This window comes from Phytophthora cinnamomi (assembly GCF_018691715.1).
Source record: "Phytophthora cinnamomi strain GKB4 chromosome Unknown Contig42, whole genome shotgun sequence".
NCBI lineage: Eukaryota > Oomycota > Peronosporomycetes > Peronosporales > Peronosporaceae > Phytophthora > Phytophthora cinnamomi.
In genome coordinates, this window is record NW_027150975.1 from 54,536 (window position 1) to 76,039 (window position 21,504).

Below are 21,504 nucleotides of genomic sequence, written 5' to 3' on the forward strand. Positions count from 1 at the left end.
AGGGAGTACAAAGACGTACTCCCGGAAGACATTCCTGCGGAGCTTCCGCAGGATAAGGGTATTCTGCACGAGGTTGATCTCGTGCCGGGCACGAAGTACTGTGTCACGCGGCAGTGGCCACTGCCGCGAGAGCAAGTGAAAGCGATCGACGACTTCTTTGAAAGTCGTCGTAAAGCAGGACAAGTGCGGGAATCAAAGTCCCCGCACAGTGCTCCGACGTTCTGTGTCACGAAGCCATAGGGCGGATGGCGCATCGTTCATGCCTACAACAAGCTGAACGATGCGACGGTACCGGCGCAGACGCCGATACCGCGAAAAGATGTTATCATCGATTCGATGGCCGGGAGCATCGTTTACAGTGCTCTCGACTTACGAGATGGATTCTATCAGATCCTAATGCGTGAGAGCGGCACCCCTCTCACGGCAGTGAGCACGCCAAGCGGCATACTCTGGGAATGGCTAGTAATGCCACAGGGGCTTAAGAATGCCCCTGCGACTTTCAACAGGTGCGTGACGCACTTGTTGCGCTCGGTGCGCGACTTCGCACCGAGCTACTTCGATGATGTATTCATCCACAGCCGGGCTGTGGACGGAAAGACCGACGTAGAGATGCACAGGGTGCATCTCCGGAAGCTACTTGAGCTTATGCGAAAGCATAAGCTCTACGCGAACCTGAAGAAGTGTATCTTCGGGGCGAGCGAGATACCCGTCCTCGGGTGTCTCGTAGGGAAGAATGGTGTTCGCCCTGACCCGGAAAAGGTCAGAGTGATCAATGAATGGCCAACGCCTTCAAGTGTCAAGGAACTGAGGCAGTTCCTTGGCTTGGCCACATACTTGTGCAAGTACGTGGAGGACTATGCGGGCAAGATCCGCCCGCTGTCACAGCTTCTTAAGACAGAAGCTGTGTGGAATTGGACACCCGATTGCCAAAAGGCATTCGATGCAGTCAAGCGGGGCTTGACTGAGGCACCGATCTTGGCAGTAGCCGACCAAGATCGCCCATTTCACGTCGTATGTGACGCATCCGACTTTGCAATCGGATGCGCGTTGATGCAGCACGATCACGAGGGCCGTGATCGTGTCGTCTACTACCAATCGCGTCAGCTGAAGCCAGCTGAGCGCAACTATCCGGTGCACGACAAGGAACTCCTTGCCATGAAATATGCACTCGCAAAGTTCCGAGTGTACTTGCTTGGTAGTAGACCATTTGTGGTCTACACCGACCATGCTTCACTGCGTACCGCAGTGAAGTCGCCACACATTTCACAAAGAATGGCGAGATGGCTCTCATTCTTTGCGGAGTATAACTTCCGGGTCGAATACAAACCCGGAAGATTGAACGTGGTGGCCGACGCGTTATCACGTCGGCCGGACTATGCAGAAGCTGTTGACGTCAATGCCATTGACGCCATGCGATCGAGCAAACCCACATCATCTCTGTTGGATGATGTGAAGGCCGCGTACGCGCACGACGCGGACGCGAAGCTCTGCTGGCCTATGGCACAGCGCCTTCTGACAAGTCCCGTCAGAAGCTGCCCAAGCACCTTCGAGCGCGTGCACACCGCTTTCGTGTGCACGACGGACTACTGCTTTACAATGCAGTCGACGACAACGCGGATCGCGTTGTCGTGCCAAATGACCATGACCTGCGACTCAGGATCATGTACGAGTATCATGATGCCCCGACTGCGGGACATCTCGGACGTGAGAAGACTTACGTCCTTCTCACGCGCGACTTCTACTGGCACCACCAGTATAGAGTGGGTGCGCAAGTACATCCGTGCTTGCGAGGTATGCTAACGCGTGAAGCCTGCGCCATTCGCGCAGGCTCCACTGCAATCACTACCGACTCCGTCGGAGTGTTGGAAGTCCATGTCTTTGGACTTCATCTTTGGTCTTCCCCCGGATAGCGGAGGGAACACCGGCGTTGTGGTCTTTGTAGACCGTTTCAGCAAGATGGTACATCTTGCTGCGGTGCCAGCAGAGGTGACCGCGAAGCAGACGGCCCGTCTGCTCGTCGACATGGTGTTCAAACACCATGGCATGCCGTCCGACATCGTGTCGGACAGAGACCCGCGCTTCACAGCGCACCTGTGGCAAGAAGTGTTTACACTTCTTGGGAGCCAGCTTTCCATGTCGACTGCGGATCATCCGCAGACGGACGGTCAAACCGAGCGCGTGAATCGCGTGCTCGTCGATATGTTGAAGAGCTACGCTCACTCGTTCCAATACTGGAGCGAGTGCTTATCGATGGCAGAGTTTGCCATCAACAACTCAGTGCATGCCTCGACCGGGCATACACCGTTCTACGTGAATGCCATGCGGCATCCACGCCTACCGAGTTTACTCGAAGTGATGGCTCCCACTTTAAGTGGGGAGGATCTACGACTGCAATACAGCAGCCGCAGAAAACCGCTGACACTTGCACAGTGTCAGCTGCAACAATGGACAAACCACATGTGTCTGCGCCCTGCGCAGACTAGAGGCCCGGCCTCTAGCGGAGAGCGAGCTGAATGACTTCAGCTCGGATGCAATCAGTTTCATCACCAAAAGACAAGCCGTGATTCGGTTTGTCCAAGACACAATAGCAGCTTCTGTTGATCAACAGAAGCTGAACGCAGACAATGCGGGCAGAGGCAACACAAATGAATTTAAAGTTGGTTCATTAGTTTTGTTAGCTACACAAAACCTGCCTAGACATGCAGGTTCGGATTTCGGAGCAAGCAAGCTTGCTCCGCGCTTCATCGGGCCGTTCACTGTGTTGGCACGGCACGGCAACGCATACACGCTAGACATACCGTCTAGCATGCGCCTCCATCCGACCTTATACGTCGGACGGCTGAAGCCATACCGGCAGCACGAGCCATCTAGCTCGGCTGACCCGAAGCCTCGGCAGGAGCCGAGGCAGAAGCGGAGGACTTGGCCTCGGCGACGAGCAACCTCTCCTCCAGCGCGCGGACGCGCTGGAGCAACCCCTTCATCTGGGTCCCCAGCTCGACCTGGATGTTCGAGGCGGTCTGCGAGACCGCCGCGACTTGGGCCTTCTGGTTCGCCAGCTCCTGTTTTAGGGCGGCGAACTCAGCGCCCTGAAGACGCTCCACGACGGTCACCCGGTCGTGGAGAGGCGCATACTGATCAGCCCGGGGCTGATCATACCCGGGGCGTGTTCCCACCCCCGCCACCGCCGATCCATGACGCCCGCGGCTCAACCCGCTGGATTGTTGAGCGGATTGTTGACCATAGTATCCCGAAAACGAACCCTCAAGGGGCTCGTTTTCGTATTCGTTCGAGAGGATTTCCTCCCCATCGAGATACATGGGAGCCGCGGAACGTCTTGCTGGAGGACGTTCCGGAAATGGTGAGGGCGTACGAAGAGCAGTACGCGCTGGCGCAGCGGAAGTAACACGAGCGCTGCGATCATCGCTAGCGCCCGAATCCCTCGCGTGCTAAGAACTTAGCACGGAGCTCTTTGAGACTTTCGGGCACACGGAACGACGTGTACCCGTTCAGGTCGCGGTCGCTCAAGCGGACCGCGCCTGGAAAGCACTTCGTGCACTGAAAGCCCTCGGGCACAGCGCACGGCACATTTGCCTCCTCAGCAGCAACATGAAGTTGCTCCAGCTTTCCACGCTTCGAGTACGTCTCGAAGCGATCACGCGCTTGCTTAATCCGATCACGGTAAGCACTCGGCCTCTTGTTGAAGTTCTCAACAAAGGCGTTCCAGCTTTGACAAAGTGCCTGCCATTCGGGCACTTTGCTGCGAGAAGAGATCTTCTTGCTTTGAAACCATCGGAGCTCATGAAAGAGTCCGATGTAGTAATCGCGCCTTTGATGCGTTTCCGCACCAAAGTGCAGCTCGGCAGCCACAGCGTCATCTTTGATGGCGCTGCATACGTACAGCGGCACCTCATTCGGAGGTACCGAGTTCCCATACCGGTCCGCGATCTCGGACGCGGACGGCATCCATGGATCGCGCGCTGCAGGCGCAGCGCGCGGAGAGCCTTGAGCTTTAACATCACGCGCTGCAGCAGCAGCGCGCGGAGTACTGAGAGCCCCAGCGGAAGCGAGTGGGGTATCGCTCTCAGTACGCGAACGCTTCGAACTCGAAGCGTCCGATTCGTCCCCTTCAAGCGGGCGAACGTTCTTGGCGTGAGGGTCGAGCGATTCGCTCGACACTGAGTCTTTACGCTTTGAGGGCGAGTCTTCCTCGCCCTCCAGATCTTCATCATCGTCGTCGAAGTCGACGACGTCGCCGTACTTCGCTTTCAGACGCTCGAAGTAGTCGACGATGGAGAGATGACTCCCCACCGACTTCGAGGTCTTCTTCTGTGGCGCGCTCATCGTTGAATGAGCGCGGGTTTCTTCTCCAAACGCGGAGAATTGACGAATGGTCAATTCCGAAGATTGACGTGCGGAGACCCCGCGCGTCTAACCTTAAGGGGGGGATGGTGTAACGGGGTTACACGTACAAGTGGCTGCAAGCCACTTGTGAATTTAACAGATAGGTTATCTGTTAAACGTTTTGGATACTTCCTCACATTGGTGTAAGACACACCGATGGATACATTGAAGTGGACCACCACAGTGAGTGGTCCACACATACCCAAAGATCCTATTGGTAGAAAGCAGCATCTTTCTACCAATCAGAGTCATGCATATTAGCGGGGCTCTGACAGCCAGCCGCTGTCAACCCTTTCATAGATGATAAACAGTTTTTAGCAGATTTTAGAGGAAGATCAATTTACAAGCAATACAGTTCTCATTTTACTTTAAACTAGCTACTTGGAGTCTTGTCTAAGTTGACTTATATTTGTGTATTCAAATATAATTAACCTAAGTAATTACTAAGTACTTACGCTTCCTCATACACGTTGCGCAACGTGTAAGCTAAAGTAGTGAGTCAAGTTAGACCCACTGCACAGCAGGAATGGGCATCAGCTCTACATTTATCAGCCGGGCGAAGATTTTCACGTCCGCGCGCCAGTGGCCGGAAAAATCATCAAGCAGCAGCAGTATTGGTACATGCATGTTGGCTCTCGGCAGGAAATGATAAATCAAAAACTGAATAGTGAGCTCGCTGTTCCACCAGCCAGCGCGGTTACCAAAAATTTGCACTCCATTCTGCTCTCCTCGAAGCTGTCTCCACAGCGTCGCGCCAAACCCGTGCTGGAAAGCCGTATTTTCCCAGGCACGCTGTGTGTCAACTGATGGTTTGGTTTTAAAAACCAAAAAGGGGTCGTACTTCTGGCCATGGCTATTTCCAAGTAGCATTAATGTCCCAGCTGGGAGACCTGCGCTATCGTAGCAGTCTTTAACCTGGATTTTTACCATCGAGCCCGTGACAGGAACACCTTCTTTCCGCAAAGAGTTGATCCACAGGACAATTTGTTGTTCCAGCCCACGAGACAGAGTTGTCGATGCGCCAAGCTTGCGGTCGTTGCAGTGGGATCCGCACCCTGTCTCACACTTCTCCACAATAAGCTCGCGCTGGTCTAACCAGTTGTAAATTTGCCGTTTCTTAGGTGGAACTTGATCGGGTGCAAGAGAGGGATAGAAGTTCTTCACAGTCACGTGCATTTTATCTTTGGAGACTACAGCGTCGTAATATTCAATGACGTCGCGCTTGTGGTGGTAAGTTATTGCCACCCGCTTGAACTGCTTGGGTAGCTTCCCAGTTCCGGTTGTCCTGGCCCGCCCTTGTTGCTGCCCCGGAGTGCGGACCATGGCGCTTTTCTTGGAATGAAGGGGCACTGTTTGTGCGCGAAGGGGCACTGTTTGTACGCTCTGCACCGTTTTTAGACTCTGAATTAGGAGATCTCTACTGTCGACGTGGAAGCTGTCATGTATTTGATTGGCTATCGACCGGTAGGAATTAGGAGATCTCTCTGAAGTAGGAGATCTCATATACGGTACTGCACTCAGAACGAGTTTCGGTTTTGGACACGTTCTATATGGCGTTCCCAGAACGTCTTCGCGACTTTTGCTGTTTATACATATTAATACTTCGTCTCTGCCGAATCGTGCGCGGATACCAAAACACAACACTTCTCCATCAGAAAATAGTACCGGTAGAAACACTCGCCAATTCCAGTGAAATTACACAGAGGGTGGCGCATCATTAAATAGACGAGGCGCGCTAGCGCCTCCGACCTACTAAGGCGAGCTGTTGCGAGGTCGAGTAGCTGCACTAAACCCGCGCGAGGACCCCGCGAAGCAGGGCCGCGCGGTATTTGCGGAGGCGGGACCAATGCCGAGCATTCTAGCGAGCCGCGCACTGTACTGGGCCGGCGTACAAGCTATAAATCGCGAGCGAAGCGAACAGCGGGGGCGCCGAAGCCAAGCGTAGCACGACTGGACCGTTAACGAAGCACGTCATCCCTCCCAGTCAGCATAGTTCAGCCAAGTCAAAAGGATTTGTAGGATTTGTTGTGTAATCCTACAGCATGTTTGTGTGTTTTTACGGTTCTGTCCTTCTCCGTATCCATGACATTGTCAGTACCGGTACTGTATTGCGTTTGCACCACACCACTCGTCTGGCGTACGTACCTCACCCAGCTTGCTATTGACATGAACAGGGTTCAGATTGCAGTCTATTGCGTCATGCAGTGTGTTTGTGCTGCTATTACGACTCTCAGTAGGGACCGACGTCGGCTTGGTGGTGCGCCGCGTGAAAACGTCAACATTTTTCCCTCCACGGCGTTCCAGAAAGCCAAGAACAGCACGAAGTACTAGCAGCACGTTTTCCCCGCACGGGAGTGTTGGGAGCGGGGGGTTGAGCACGAGGGGTAACTTCCGGTCGCACGAACATGTTTGGTGCCAACAGTGACTGTAGTACTGGTACAGCTGCACGAGCCGGGTAGTGCAGACCAGAAGTTGTGTTGTGTAAATGCATAGCGGGGGACGCTGGCGTGGGTTGAGAACGGGCAGAAGCAAGAATGCGGAAACCCCGATGCTGGCTGCTAGCACTTCACTCAATGAATCCTTCAACGACTTTACACCCTCAGATAGGGACTGGTAGTAATCGATTTCACTCCTTAAGAAATATTAAAAATTCGGGAGACGATTTTGATTTACTATGTGTATTAGTACTACTAATTGGGTGCGTGGAAAATGTGATATTACTAAATATAGTTAGTAGTAGTAATATCAAACTACTAAAACGCTCTTACCACAGATTCCGCTCGAATGTCCTCATCCGCTCAATCTCTACGTCGTTGTAATGAAGAATTAGCTGGCGCTGGTCTCGGCCATTGCTCGTACGTGTGCGGAGAGGGCCCAATACAACGAATCTGTCGAAAAGACTCTCTTCAAAAGCTGTTGAGGAGCAACGGGCGTCCCGAGCTTGGGAGGGTTTGTAATGGCCAACCAATATCAGCCGAAATCCCAACACCGGATTTATGACTCGCTGTTGCTTGAGTGAGAGTGTTAGATTCCGCGAGAGCAGCTTCATCCACGTCCGTAGCTTGACTCGACACAGATATCCCTTGACTGCTCGCTGGGGAGGGCTCACCGACCGGCTGATCGTTATTCCTGAAGGTTAAAACGCACCCTGAACTGCAAAATCTACGCATAGAGGTGCGCGCGTCAGATGCTAGCAAACCATGAACCCTAGTAGTGCTAGCCGTACTGTTTGGAAAGATCAACCTCACCATTGCTGCAGACATGATGAACAGGATGACCGCAGATGAAACACGGCGCCGTTCCCGTCACATCAGGCAAACAGCAATCGACATTGGAGCACCTCATTGGACCAGGTTGCGATCTTCAGGGAGGAAAACGCAAACGAGCGGGAGAATACGACGCAGCAGCTCGGCTACCACCCGTTTACCACCATTTGCGCGCGTCCTTTGAAGATATTTTGAACTTCATCCTGGAATATCGTATTTGCCAATGGGGCACGTTTACAAAATTTATTGCCAATAATTGGGTCGTTTTTATATTGTATTGAGGTCAGAGTAGTCCAGTAATAAAAAATATCTTGAAAAGCTCATTATTTATTTATTGCACTATTTTTTTCGATCTCCTAGTCATTTCGGTTATTTGGCTTGCCAAGTTCAATTTCGATTGATACTTGAAAGTGTAGGACAGCTTGGTGGTGGCAGATACGCACTACGTTTTGTCCTGTACTTCAGTATGCGTCGTAAGTGGCTACCAGCAGCTGAGGTTTGCTAGTGAAGAATTCGCAACTGACTATCAGAGTTGCAGCTCGGAAGCTCTGTCAACAGCAAATTAGTATTGAGTTTCTGTTGTGTGCAACAAGCTGTGTAAAAGGACCCCAAGGTCACGAACATCTATTTGACTTGTTATCACTGACATGACCGCCAACAATACAATACGGCCTACAAACTTACTTTTTTTTCTAACCCTCACAGGAAGTTGGTGTCAACCCACCACTCGGATTTGTAGCTCGAACCAAGGATGCTCTCGATAGACACGGGTCCACTCAACTTTCCACTAAAGCTCACTCGCTGGGAAGTGGACGCGCCGGGGCCGGTGTTGTTGAACTCCCTCAAGAACACGTTGCTGGTGCTGGAACTGCTGTCCCAGACTTGCCAGCCCTTCGGGTTAATAACGTTGCCAAGTTGGCTGTTCTGCCAGACGACGCGCGCATAAGGACGCCACGGGCGACCGAGGAACGCAGTTTGACTGCTAGATCCGTAAACGCGCGCATTGTTGAACACATACTCCGACGGGTTGGAACTACCCGCGTTGCCGTTGGCGGTGATGCACCCTGTGCCAACTGACTCGATATCGCAGGACTCAAACCACGCCTTGGCCTGCTCGCCAAAGACGAAGTCGATAGCACCACCAATGTACGACCGGGCGTAAAGCTCTCGGCCTTTGTTGGCACATACTGTATCCTGGTATCCCGAAAACTTACAAGCATAGAACCCGTAGGCAGAGCCGTCGACGTAGGTAGCCACTGCCTGTCCAACGTTGCCCGCGGTGTTGGCGACGTTGATGTTGTAAATTTTCACGCCGCTGTTCGACTTGAGGCGCAGCGTGCTAATAACGTCGTTGCGGTTTTGAACGTTGGCGGCGAGATCCTTCTGGGCCATGGCGTGGGTGATTGAAACTTGGTTGGCGGAGTATGACATGGTGTTGCACGTGTAGCCCTGCACCACCAGCGGGCCGTTTAGCGCTGGGATGAGTACTTGCTCGCGGTAGGTTCCCGGGAAAATGAAGAGGGTCTGCTGAGCCGTCGTGCTGCTCAGTTTTGCCGCGCCCTGCGATACCGTCTTGACACTTCCCTTGTAAGACCCCGAGGCATCGACGACGATAGCACCACTTGGAGGCTGGGTGCGTGCGTTGGACCCAGTGCAAGAGGCTTCGACCGCGACAAGAACACTCATCATGAGCAAGAGGACTGGTAGTGCGAACGCTCGCATCTTGTGTCTTGGTCTTGTCGAGTTAATTGAGGAGGTTTGAGTGGCGAGGAGGAAAACCGAAAGTGAGTTGTCTGCAGGCCCCTCCAAGTACCGCTGCAGTGGCGTGGGTTTCATGGTATTACACGTAGCTTGCATTGCAGCATTCATGTTGCTGTTCGTCTGCTTGTCTCTTGGTCACGCACAGACCGTGTCGATGCAAGTACCTAATGTTGCGTGGCGTAGCTATCTCGCCACTAGTGCCCCAATACTTTAAAAGACACACTTCAATACCTCACGTGGTTTTTTGGAAGGCACGATCCTGTCAGCTGCTGTAGTCCTTGCCTGCCTGCCATTGCTTTCAAGATACTTTTGAAAGCAACACAGCGTAGAATACCATCGCATGCTTGATCATCAATGAAATGCGTGGTGAGTCACATATGGTTGTGACCTCGTCATATTGGCTATCAAAACTATCCTCTTTACTGCCTACACTATTATAATAACACAGTGTGTACTTGGAGTTTGTTCATTGCCCTCGGATCACCGTGATGCTGGTCATGTTTACCATGTTGCTTCCCGAGTCGATAGGGGAGGCAAAGCCGGCGCTGGTGTGCACTAAGCTAACGTTTTTCGGCTGTGACCGAATCGTGCGGCAATACGCAGCTTCATGTAGTGATCGGGTTGCTGTTTGTTCGTTGCCTTTTGAGCGAGCATGCCCCTCCTAGCATGGGAAAAGGTAAAAGACGATTATTATTTATGCGGACAGCTTTCTAGCGTTTAGTTGCGGTGGTCCCATGACCCGCGCGATGCAACTCGTATGGATCGATACTTCTTGTCCCTTACCTAAGCTCGAGGAAGTTGGAAGTCATTCCACGTTTGCCTCGAGGTGCGCGCCATACTTCGATCAAAATACTAACATGGCAAGGCAAAGATACTAATAGGCGTCATCAGCTGATGGGGTCAATCTACTGGGAGCCAAGGGCGGAGCTGGGGGCTGCCTGCCAGTCACCTCAGACTCTGAATGCACATCGTACACACGAGCCTCCCAATTGCACCAGAGAATCAGCACAGCCGTTGTGACACCCGTTCTTCACTATATACTGATCCTTGGCATCTCGAGACGGGAAGGTTACGGTAATGTTTAATCCTGGGCTCGAGGAGACTAAACTGACTTCGACTGTCGCATGCCACTTCAACGTGAAGCGACCTTGATGAAGCGATCAATGGCTTGATTAAGTGATCCACAGCGCGTGAACTCCACCGCTACGCCCCGGCCGCTCGACCTCATTCTCCAATTCGCTTCGTCGCTCACAAGCTTCCTCAAGTCCCGTCCAAGCCCCAACCATGTCCCCGAGCTCCTCCCCCACGGCGATGGCGCACCGCTTCCTGGGGAGCTCGGGTCTACTCGTTTCCAAGCTGTCGCTAGGGTCTTGGGTGGACTACAACGAGAAGTACACGGTGGATGGCTGGTATGACATGATGAAGATCGCTTTCGAGCACGGCGTCAACTTCTACGACACCGCGGAGATGTACGGCAGCGGTCAGGCCGAGGAGTTGCTCGGTGGCGCCATCAAGAAGGGCATCCAAGAAGGGGTCTGGGCTCGCGAGGACCTCGTGATCTCCACGAAGCTCTTCACCGGAACCAAGGGCGTCATGCAGGGAGGTCCGAACGACGAGGGTGTGAGTCGCAAGCACATCGTGGAAGGACTGAAGGCGTCGCTGCGTCGCCTGCAACTCGACTACGTCGACGTGGTGTTCTGCCACCGCTTCGACGCCTATACCCCGATCGAGGAGACTGTGCGCGCCATGAACTTCGTGATCAACCAAGGGTGGGCCTTCTACTGGGGCACCAGCGAGTGGCTGGCGTCGGACATCCGTGAAGCCTGCGAGATCGCGGACCGGCTCCGGCTGATCCGGACCATCGTGGAGCAGTCGCAGTACAACATCCTCGAGCGCAACAAGGTGGAGTTGGAGTACGTCGACCTGTACAAGAAGTACAAGCTGGGTCTCACGACGTGGTCACCTCTGGCCTACGGCACGCTGACGGGCAAGTACAGCGCCGGGAAGCCGGAAGGATCGCGGTACACGACGTCCATGTTCGCCACGGGCCCATTTTCCGAGGGCTTCGCCGAACGTGTCGAGATGGCGGAGAGACTCATGCCGATCGCCAAAGAGCTGGGCACGTCGCTCGCGCAGATATCCATTGCGTGGGCGGTCTCCAACGAGAACGTGTCGACTGTTCTGCTGGGGGCGAGCCGCCCTTCTCAGCTCGAGGAGAACTTGAAGGCGCTCGACGTGGTGAGCAAGATCACACCCGAGGTGAAGGCGAAGATTAATGCCGCAGTCAAGTTCGTGCCGACCGAGCCCAAAATCGACCAATTCGCTCACACCAGCGGCCGCCACTTGTAGGGCGACTTGCTGATGTGCTCATTGACCCGAGCCAGGAACGTGTACATTGCTGCGTGCAGCTCTCTTCTCAGTTTTACCCATGTTCCTCGAAAATACACTGTAAGTTTCCACAAAAGCCGTAAAGTCTCCGAATTTTAATCCAAAACGTATAATTTTGTAAACTACGCAAAGCGTAAATTTCGCCCAAAACTCGACCCAGTCCACGAAACGTGGGGCTCTCATCGCACCGAGATGCTGTCCGTCCGGCACAGTCTCCAGGCGACGTCCTCGCTGCTCCGTGGCTCGATCCGCCGGCCTCCGCTCGTCGCCCACAAAGTGAAGTCTCCGTTTCCGGCAACTCTCGCGCCCTCATCATTGGCGCTGGACCTGAAATTCCGGTTTTTCTCGCAGCAAACCTCGAACACGTTGCGGGATGACACAATCGTTTTCAGGAAGGACATTACCAAGCCGTTGCCCATGGATCTGGCCGCCGCTCTCACGAAATTTGGGGAAGTTCAACAGGCGGGGACTCTGCGCCTGACGAAGTTCGAAGCTTCGACGCTCGTCTTCACGTTGGCCAAGCACAAACGCAGGGAGTGCGCGGAGCTGCTGCGTCTGTGTCAAGAGCAGAATATCCGACTGCAAAAGTTCGCACACTTGTCTGGCTTCAGTCTTTTGTGCTTCTTCGAGCAGTTCGACCTCGCGCTGGCGGAATTCGAGCGGGTGCGGGACACAAAGATGAAGTTGGCGCCGTGGGTGTTCGCGGGGGCATTGGATGCAGCGACCAGGTTGAACCGATCGGAACTCGTGAAAGATATTTTCCGTCAGGTGTTGACGTACTCAAAGGATGGAGCGGAGGGGGAATGGATGGAAGTTAATGGGGACGAAGTCTTTGAAATGGTGAAAGACGCGCGTGATCGAGACGTGAAACTTTCAGAGTTTGCGCTGCGAACTCTGGTTATTTTTGCGGAGAAATCGCGCCAGCCCGTTATGACGCTGGAGCTGTTTAGTTTCATGCGCAACAGCGAAGGCGTTGAACCTACCATTGGGGAGTACTCGTCAGTGCTTGTAGCTTGCGGAACTGACAAACGATGGGACGATGTGATTAAAGTGTTCGAAACTATGCCCGCGGCGCTACTTTCGCAGCTAAATGGGACTACGTTGGGGCATGTCGTGATGGCGCACACTCAGAGTAAGAGCGAGGAGCTGCTGTTGCGTGGATTGGACATTTTCGGAGAACACAAGGAAAAGTGGAACAAGTTGGCGTGCACCGCGGCGTTGGAAGGGCTGCTACACACTCAGCAATTCGGCGTGTTGGTAGCACTTGCTCACAACATGCAACACCGTAAGATGAAGTGGGATTTACCCATCTATAAAACGATAACGCTGGCTCACATCCGTAGCGGATCTCTCGACAAGGCAAAGCAGTTTCTACATGATGAAAATGCGGAATGCTTAGCGAACAGCGACGCCCTATTGTGCTACCGCGAACTTATTGATGGCTACGCCAATACGAATGGGGATATTGAAGAGGCCTGCCAGCTTTACCTGGAAATGGCACGGAAGAGGATGCAACTGAATTTATCTGACTTGAGCAATGCGCTTGAACTTGCGCTTCAGCTTTCAGACCACCGAGTGTACTGGAGTATCCGCAAGCATTTTTGGCTTCGCAATGAAGCATTTGGGAATGACCTACCCGAGCATTTGTTCTTGCCGGCCCCAGGACATTTGTATCGGGGAAAGCTCTCCTCGAACGCTGCAACAGCACTTAAACGTTTCCGTGACATTCGAAGGGCTGGAGGTGTGGGTTTGACAACCGTTGTGGCCTCCACACTCCTCAACGCTGTGGCCATCAACAACGATGCCGATACATGTTTGGAGATGTGGGACTATTTCGAAGAGCAAGGGGTATTGCCCAAGCCGTTTGTTCGATTTGCTGCCTTCCGTGTTTTGAGTGAAGCAAAGAAGCACAAACAAGCATGGCACATATTCAAGACTTTTTTGAGTGAAGATTCCGCTCCGAGGGCATGGACATACCCGAAAGCTATTCAGGCCGCTATCAAGCTGGAAAATCCTACTTCTGCGGCAGAAGTCTTTCACCACCTGCAAGAGCATCAAATCAAACTCGCTCGCAAGGACTACTTGAGAATTATAAAGACTTGTTTAGGCTCGCGGGATTTGGAGCTGGCATGTAGTACCCTATCTGCGATGCAGAACAAAGGGCTGGATCCTCCTGCAATAAGCATTTTCGACTCCCTGCTATCTGGTTGCGGCGCGGCCCGTTTGTGGAACATGGTCATCGACGTGTATAATGGAATGCCGGCCGACTGCCGATCTCTGGTGAGTATAACAGCATTGAAATTCGTGTTGACGGCACACTCTTGTTCAGAAAACGAAAAACTTCAGCAGCGAACCCTCGAAATCTTCAAAACGCTAAAGGAAGCGTTCGCGATGCGGACATTGCCCGGCACAAAATTCCCGTACGAAGCCGCTATGTCAGCCTTGCTGGAAGCGAAGGAGTATGCCGCTGTAATCGACCTCGCTGACGAAGCTAGATATACTTCAAGTACCACATATCCGATTTGGACTCCGATGATGTACCGAGCTTTGGTGATGGCATACATCCGCACGGGTGCCATGGCGAAAGCCGCTCAGCTTGTAACGCAGCATGCCATGCTTCTGAATAACATCAGCGTGGAATGCTACCGAGAACTCATTAGTCACTACTCGGAGGTTCGTGGCGAAGTCCTCGAGGCGTGCAAGCTCAGTTTGCTGATGGCCCGGAACAACAGGCAAGTGACAGCCGAGGACTGGCGTACGTCGCTTGATTTGGCGTTGCAACTGCCGGACCGCGCGATGTACTCGGAGCTGCTCAAATGGCAACAACTTCATGGGAAAGATCAACCTGAGTAGACATCGTGGCCACAAGTCCGGACAACGCAGCAAATTTTGCACAAAAAAACGTTGTATGTACTTTTTTCTGGTGATCGTCGCAAATACCACCGTCCACTTCACGTAGCTCGAAATAATCTTCAGCTACGAGGAGTAAAGATCTCAACTAACGAACATCAGTACGTTGCATTTCCTGAAGTAAAAGACTCGATGGGAGTTCTTGCACAACAGCTCCACCGTGGCGACGCAGCAGCTCGCGCAACGTCCAGTATGGTGTGAGATCCGGAAGCTGAATCGCGAGTTCGAGCGCTCTTTGCCAGTCTTCGACTCCAACCTGCGCATTGTTCTGCATCATCTCCACAGCTACTGCACTCGCCTCGACTGCGTTGTGATGCAATTTGAAGTGCTCGATGAGTTCACGATAACATTCCACGCTTTTGTTTCCCATTTCGGCAGCATGCTTCTTCAGCACCCTCCGCGCTTTCCTGCTGGAACCGTTGTGAATATTGGTCAGCGCCACCATCTTGCACGTAAATGGACCCCACCCAACTTTATGACGCCTCATCTCATCGGCGAGTGCGAGTAGAGCGTCATATTGATGCGTTTGCAGTAGGGCCTCCAGCGCTGCCATGCACGCGGGATTGGTCCATTTCGCTGCGTGGGTATCAAATATCTCTAGTCCGCGGTCTTCGCTCCCGTTATTAGCATGCGCCTTGATCACCGAGCAGAGTGTCTCGCCACCCAACTGAGACTGTAGACTTTCAGGCATAGCCTCGTATATTTTAGCCACATCTTCCCAGCACTTGTCGCGACAAAGCGAGTTCAGCGCTAACGCATAATCTTCGAGCGTGAATTCCACGCAGTGGTCTTGTAATAGTTGTATCGCTCGATCCATGGACCCAGAGCACATGTGAGCTACAGCAGCACGCCGACACATCGTCGGGGACCAATCGAAATAGTTGTCCTTCACTTCGTCGGCGAGAGCAATCACACTGGCAAACTGTCGCGCTTCCAGCAATGGCACCATTGCGTCTTCATAGGGAAATTTGGTGTCCCGCGCCTTGTACGCTTCCTTGTATTTGTTGCAGACCTCAAGGGTGCGCTGCTGCAGTTCTTCACTTTCCGAACGAGAGTGAGCCATCAACACTGATGCCACTGCTTGTGAGCTCAGCAGCAGTTGCGTGTCATTCGGCATTCCATTGTACACTTCGATTATTATGTTCCAGGAGTTGTTCGCGGCACAACCGGCCAGCACAAGCTGAAAAGTATGAACCGCTGGTATCACGCCTTCGCCTTTCATCATAGCCAGAAGATCTAGTACCAGATCCCATTCCTTCTCAAGAGCGCAGCTTTTTATCATTGCATTGCAACGGTCCGAAACGATTGGTTTTAGACTATTTTGTCTCATTTTACGCAACAGCTTGACCACAAGCCCATTCCTTCTTGCTTTCGCCGCTGCTGCAATCATTCTGGTGTAAAGTTCTTGGTCTAGGATCAGGTCGTCTTCGAGTATATCGTCAACGACATCCAGCGCCTCGTTGAGCCAATGCCCGTCTATCAGCACCGTAAAAGCAGCAAGCCGCGTGGATACTGCTAGAGATACTCCATACTTTCTAAAATAACGCAGCATTGTGACACAATCGGTGTTGCCTTTATGAGCAACCATGGTCGAAAGAAGTTTAGAGGCCACTTCTTTCGACAGTCCTGAGCCACCACCTTGCACGATGCCTTCGAATATCTCCCGTGCCAACGATTCATCTGAAACTTCAAGTGGCGCAACAACCGCTGCATTGTCACGATCACCAAGAGCAAGAACAGCACAGTTGTTACGATGCCTTTCGTCAGACAAGAACGAATACTTCGGAGCTTGAGGGTTAAGCGATACATCGCGAAGCCACATCTGCTTGCGAAACTCCCTGTACATCGTTGGGTTGAGCTCTTGACTCGCGAGTTCAAGCGCGCTGCACCAATCGGAGTGCAACAGCATCCGACAATTCTGCATCATTTCCTTGTAAACTTGACAGGCGTCGGTGGTATTTCGCTTCGTCGTGTAATACTCGATGAGTTCTCGATAACATTCAGCGCTGTCGTTTTGCATGTGCATGGAGTTGGCGCGCATGAATTTTCGCGCTTTTTTGATGGAACCACTACGAATATATCCCAGTGCCACGATTTGGTACGTGCGCGAACTCCACCTTTTCCCCTTCTGCTTCAGCTTGTTAGCGAGAAGGAACAGGGTCTCGAACTGGCGGGTCTGTAGCAATGCATCCAGCGCCGCGTTGCACGAATATGTGTTCCACTTGGCTTCATCCTTGCCAAAAACGTCCAGTCCTCGTTGTTTCACCTCGTCACTTTCGCTTTGGGAGTGTGCAATGACCACCGCTGCTTGAGCCGCACCATTCAGTTGTGGGCGGAAGCTCTTTGGCATCGACTCGTACGTTTCTACCACAGCCCCCCATCCCTTACTGAAATTGCACGCGACGAACACCGCGCTGTAGTCGTCAGCTGTGGGCTTGAACCCGTCGTTCTTCATCATGGCCAGAGCCTCCAGCGCGACCTTCGGCTGCTTCATTCGGTCGGCATAGACGAGTAGTGCCCGCAGTGCCAACTCGGAAAGCTTCGCGCCTCGGCCACGCACGTCGCCTAGCGTCCGATACACGGCACTCTTTCCCTGGTGCCCTTCGACCACTGCGTCGTCGCCCATGAGATGTCTAAGGATGTCGGTCAGAAGTTCAGGACGATGCAACTCGACCGCAACGTGCATCGCTCGGCCGTACAGCCACGCCGGCCGCTCGATCTTCTCCTCGAACAAAGATTCAAACACCTTAATCGCCCAGCCAAACTTGCGTGCATCACACAAGAGACTGAAAGCGACGCTGCGTGACGGTCCATCCGGCGTCACGCCTCGTTGCTGGCAGTAGCTCAGCAGCTCCACGCAGTCGTCGACCCATCTGTGCTTGGAAAAGGACCGCAGCAGCGTGGACGCCGCGCGGTCTGTCATGTTGTAGCCGCCGCCCTCGCGGATGTCCGCGAAGACCTCCCGAGCTTCTTTCGGGTCGTTCCTCACGGTCTTCAGCCGTTCAATGACATAGGGGGAACCTCTCGTCCGCCGCGGGGATGTTTGAGCGAAGAAGCGAGCCCCCGACTGCAGTGGTAGACACTGAAGAGGATGCACTGATGAAGGGGGTGGCGAGAGGCACCGAAGACTGAGTCTCGAGGGGGGAGAGGCCCGACTGACGGGGGGACGCAGCACCGACGACGACGTCGCCCGCCGGAGAGCCGAAAGCATTTTCGATGTCTGCCGACGACGGTATCAGCAAGCGAGGTTCCTGGCTTTAGCGACACTAGCAGATGGTTGTCAACTACTGTAGACAGGTCAGTGCAACGCGGGTACTCTGCTTGTTTGTTTGGATGCTTTCAAGTGTTGTTGTACATTTCGTTTGAGGCTAATTAATAGCTGCCACCCGCTCGCTTAGTTCTCGAGCACGACGCGGTAGCGCACCGTGCCGTTGCGCACCATCTGGATGCCCTCGTTCACCTTGGCCATCGGCAGCTTCTGGATCACGGGGCGCACGTTCTTCTTGGACGCCACCTCCAGCATGTCCTTGATGTCCTGGATGCTGCCGATGGCGCTGCCCTTGAAGTTGGCGCCCTTGCCCACCAGCGGGTACGGCTTGAACTTGATCTCGTCGTTCGGCAGCCCTACCATGATGACCGTGCCGTGCACGGCCAGGAAACTCAGGAACAGCGTGTACGGCATGTTGTTGGCGTCAGCCGTGATGAGCAGGATGTCCACTGAGTTGGCTGCGTCCGCCGCCTGCTTCTCGTCTGTGTACACGACGAACTCGTCGGCTCCGAGACGGCGGATCTCCTGCTCCTTGTTGGCCGAGCGTGAGAAGGCCACCACGGCGGCGGCGCCCATGGCCTTGGCGAACTGAATGCCCAGGTGGCCGAGGCCGCCGATGCCGACGATACCGACGCGGTCGCCGGGCTTGATGCCCACCTCCTTGAATGGCGTGAATACCGTGGTGCCGGCGCACAGCAGCGGTGCCGCCACGTCCGACGGGATGTTGTCCGGGATCTTGAAGGCGTACTCGTGCGTGACGCGGATGTAGTCGGCGTAGCCGCCGTAGGTGATGGCTCCGTCCGTTTTGGTGTACTTAGAGTTGTACGTGCCGACGCGGTGGCGGCAGTAGGCGTCCGTGCCGTTGGCGCACTCCTTGCACGGGTCCTCGGGGAACTTGTTGAGGCAGGCCCAGACCTGCGCGCCAACGCCCACGCGGTCGCCCACCTTGAGGTCCTTGACCTGCTCGCCGGCCAGCGTCACCTCGCCCACGATCTCGTGGCCCACCACGCACGGGTACATGGTTTGGCTCCAGCCGCTGTCCATGGTGTGCAGGTCGGAGCCGCAGATGCCGCAGTGCGAGATCTTGATCTCCACGTCCTCGGGGCCCAGCGGGCGCGACTGGTACTCCCAGGGCTTGGCGTCCTCGCCCTTGGCGAACGTGGCGTACGCGTGGATGGTCCTCGGGGCGGTCGACATGGCGTTCGGTTTGACTTGGTGTGCTGGCGGTTGGTGGTCGACTTGTCTGCTGTCGATCAAAATCGGAAATGAGCTTGGTGTGGCCACAGCAGCATCGAGCAAGCCTGGTGTGTTTTGGTGCCGCAGCCTGCGGCCAGCAGGGCACGTGCGTGGCTGGGCTCACCGTCGCATAGCGGCGGGCGATCGATCCGCCTTTGGGTTTGGTTGTCATGGTTGCAGTGTGTCATCAACGCCCCGTCGCTCGTCCGCTTCAGCTTGAGTAACCACACCGGTTTACACGAGGACGCGGCATACAAAGACCACGTGCCGGCGCTTTGGGACACCCTTCGCCGGACGCATCGCAGGTAAACTTCCCGGTGGTTGACGCGCCCACGCCGGACGAGAGACGCGGCGCGAACGGCGACGAACTCGGATCAGGATCACGCATGCCGCATGTTTACACTCGAGCCGAAAATGGTGGCAGCGTGCCACCCCATCTCGACGCTGCTGTAAGGTTGAACGCCAGCCAGCGGCGACACCGCCCGGCGGTGTGTCCCAGTGCTGGCGATCTGAGCTCGACGCTTAGCCGACCCGGCGGGCCGATGCCTGCCAGGAGCGCTGCACACGGCTGGCTCGCCGCTTCGATACTTCAGTACTTGTATCGTCATTGGCAATGGGCCAACTCTCCTGATAGCCCAGCAATCAAGGCCGCCTTTGCCTTGAAGGCGGAGGATCGACACGGTTGCACACGCAGGTATCCGCGCTATGTTGCACGCGACGCGCGGACGGTGATAGCAGTGCTTTCGCGTCTTGACCAGCGACCTTGTCAAGTTGATTTGGTCGGTGGCCTCATTTGCTCCGAGCTAATCAATGTTCAAGGTAGAATGGCTGGCTACATGCATTTGTATTTGTTGCGGTGAGAGCGCGTTACGGACTGCAACCCTCCCTATCTAAGCTTACAGTAGTCGTGTGCGAGCGCGACGCCTAGTTCTCGAGCACCACGCGGTAGCGCACCGTGCCATTGCGCACCATGTCGATGCCCTCGTTCACCTTGGCCATCGGCAGCTTCTGGATGACGGGGCGCACGTTCTTCTTGGACGCCACCTCCAGCGTGTCCTTGATGTCCTGGATGCTGCCGACGTTGCTGCCCACGAACTTGGCGCCCTTGCCCACGACGTGGAACGCGTTGAACTTGATGTCGTCGTTTGGCAGACCCACCATGATGCACGTGCCGCGCACGGCCAGGAAGGTCAGGAACGTGCTGTACGGCATGTTGTTGGCGTCAGCCGTGATGAGCAGGATGTCCACCGATCCGGCGGCCTCCTTGGCCTGCTTCTCGTCCGTGTACACGACGAACTCGTCGGCGCCCAGGCCGCGCACCTCCGCCTCCTTGTTGTTGGAGCGCGAGAAGGCCGTCACGGAGGCGGCGCCCATGGCCTTGGCGAACTGGATGCCCAGGTGGCCCAGGCCGCCGATGCCGACGATGCCGACGCGGTCGCCCTCCTTGATGCCGGCCTCCTTGAACGGCGTGAACACCGTCGTGCCGGCGCACATCAGAGGCGCGGCGACGTCCGACGGAATGTTGTCTGGGATCTTGATCGCGAACTCGTGGGGCACGCGCACGTAGTCGGCGTAGCCGCCGTAGGTGATGGCGCCGTCGCTTTTGTACTTGTCGCTGTACGTCCACACGCGGTGCGGGCAGTACGCGTCGTCGCCGCTGGCGCACACGGAGCACGGCGCCTTCGGGTCCTTGTTCAGGCACGCCGACACGAGCGCGCCGACGCCCACGCGGTCACCGACCTGCAGGCCCTTGACGTCGGGGCCCGCCTGGGTGACCTCACCGACGATCTCGTGGCCCACCACGCACGGGTACATGGTCTGGCCCCAGCCGCTGTCGATTGTGTGCAGGTCGGAGCCGCAGATGCCGCAGTGCGAGATCTTGATCTCCACGTCCTCGGCGCCGAGCGCGCGCGACTGGTACTTCCAGGGCTTGATCTCCTCTCCCTTGCCAAAGGAGGCGTAGGCGTGGACGGTTCTCGGGGCGGAGGACATCTTAGTCGGAGTCTGGTGGTGGGTGTTGTTGCTGCTTGGACTTGTTGGCTGGAGAGCAAATTGCGGAATGGGAACAACGTGCTGCGGCGGGGATCCAGCTGGGAATGCCGTTGAGCGTAATGTGGACGGGAGGTTAGGCGGTGGAGCGTTGCAGTGAGAAATGTTAGGTTGATGGACGTGTTCCTACCAGGGTCTCCTGCAGCGTTGGTCCACCCAAGAAATTTCGCCATTTTACGGTTGTGACATGCGGTCGCCGCTAATGTCCAGCTGCTGAAATGAGAC

General features: G+C 54.7%; 5 protein-coding genes across 5 annotated transcripts; 2 read left to right on the top strand and 3 right to left on the bottom strand.

Annotated features, from left to right (window-relative positions):
- Nucleotides 1-8,366: 8,366 nt before the first annotated feature.
- On the bottom strand, nucleotides 8,367-9,389 carry IUM83_14146 (pectin methylesterase; the record flags this gene model as incomplete). Its single annotated transcript, XM_067938871.1, has 1 exon — nucleotides 8,367-9,389. The coding sequence occupies one exon, from the start codon at nucleotides 9,387-9,389 to the stop codon at nucleotides 8,367-8,369; it is 1,023 nt and encodes a 340-aa protein (XP_067791128.1).
- Nucleotides 9,390-10,712: 1,323 nt separating this feature from the next.
- Nucleotides 10,713-11,777, top strand: IUM83_14147 (voltage-gated potassium channel subunit beta; the record flags this gene model as incomplete). Its single annotated transcript, XM_067938872.1, has 1 exon — nucleotides 10,713-11,777. One exon carries the CDS (start codon nucleotides 10,713-10,715, stop codon nucleotides 11,775-11,777), a length of 1,065 nt encoding a protein of 354 aa, XP_067791129.1.
- A 231-nt stretch (nucleotides 11,778-12,008) lies between these two features.
- IUM83_14148 (uncharacterized protein) lies at nucleotides 12,009-12,549 on the top strand (the record flags this gene model as incomplete). The annotated part of the gene is made up of 2 exons (XM_067938873.1): nucleotides 12,009-12,479; nucleotides 12,538-12,549. The coding sequence occupies 2 exons, from the start codon at nucleotides 12,009-12,011 to the stop codon at nucleotides 12,547-12,549; spliced, it is 483 nt and encodes a 160-aa protein (XP_067791122.1).
- A 5,571-nt stretch (nucleotides 12,550-18,120) lies between these two features.
- On the bottom strand, nucleotides 18,121-19,191 carry IUM83_14149 (Mannitol dehydrogenase; the record flags this gene model as incomplete). Its single annotated transcript, XM_067938874.1, has 1 exon — nucleotides 18,121-19,191. The coding sequence occupies one exon, from the start codon at nucleotides 19,189-19,191 to the stop codon at nucleotides 18,121-18,123; it is 1,071 nt and encodes a 356-aa protein (XP_067791123.1).
- Nucleotides 19,192-20,154: 963 nt separating this feature from the next.
- On the bottom strand, nucleotides 20,155-21,222 carry IUM83_14150 (putative mannitol dehydrogenase; the record flags this gene model as incomplete). The annotated part of the gene is made up of 1 exon (XM_067938875.1): nucleotides 20,155-21,222. One exon carries the CDS (start codon nucleotides 21,220-21,222, stop codon nucleotides 20,155-20,157), a length of 1,068 nt encoding a protein of 355 aa, XP_067791038.1.
- Between the last annotated feature and the right edge of the window lie 282 nt (nucleotides 21,223-21,504).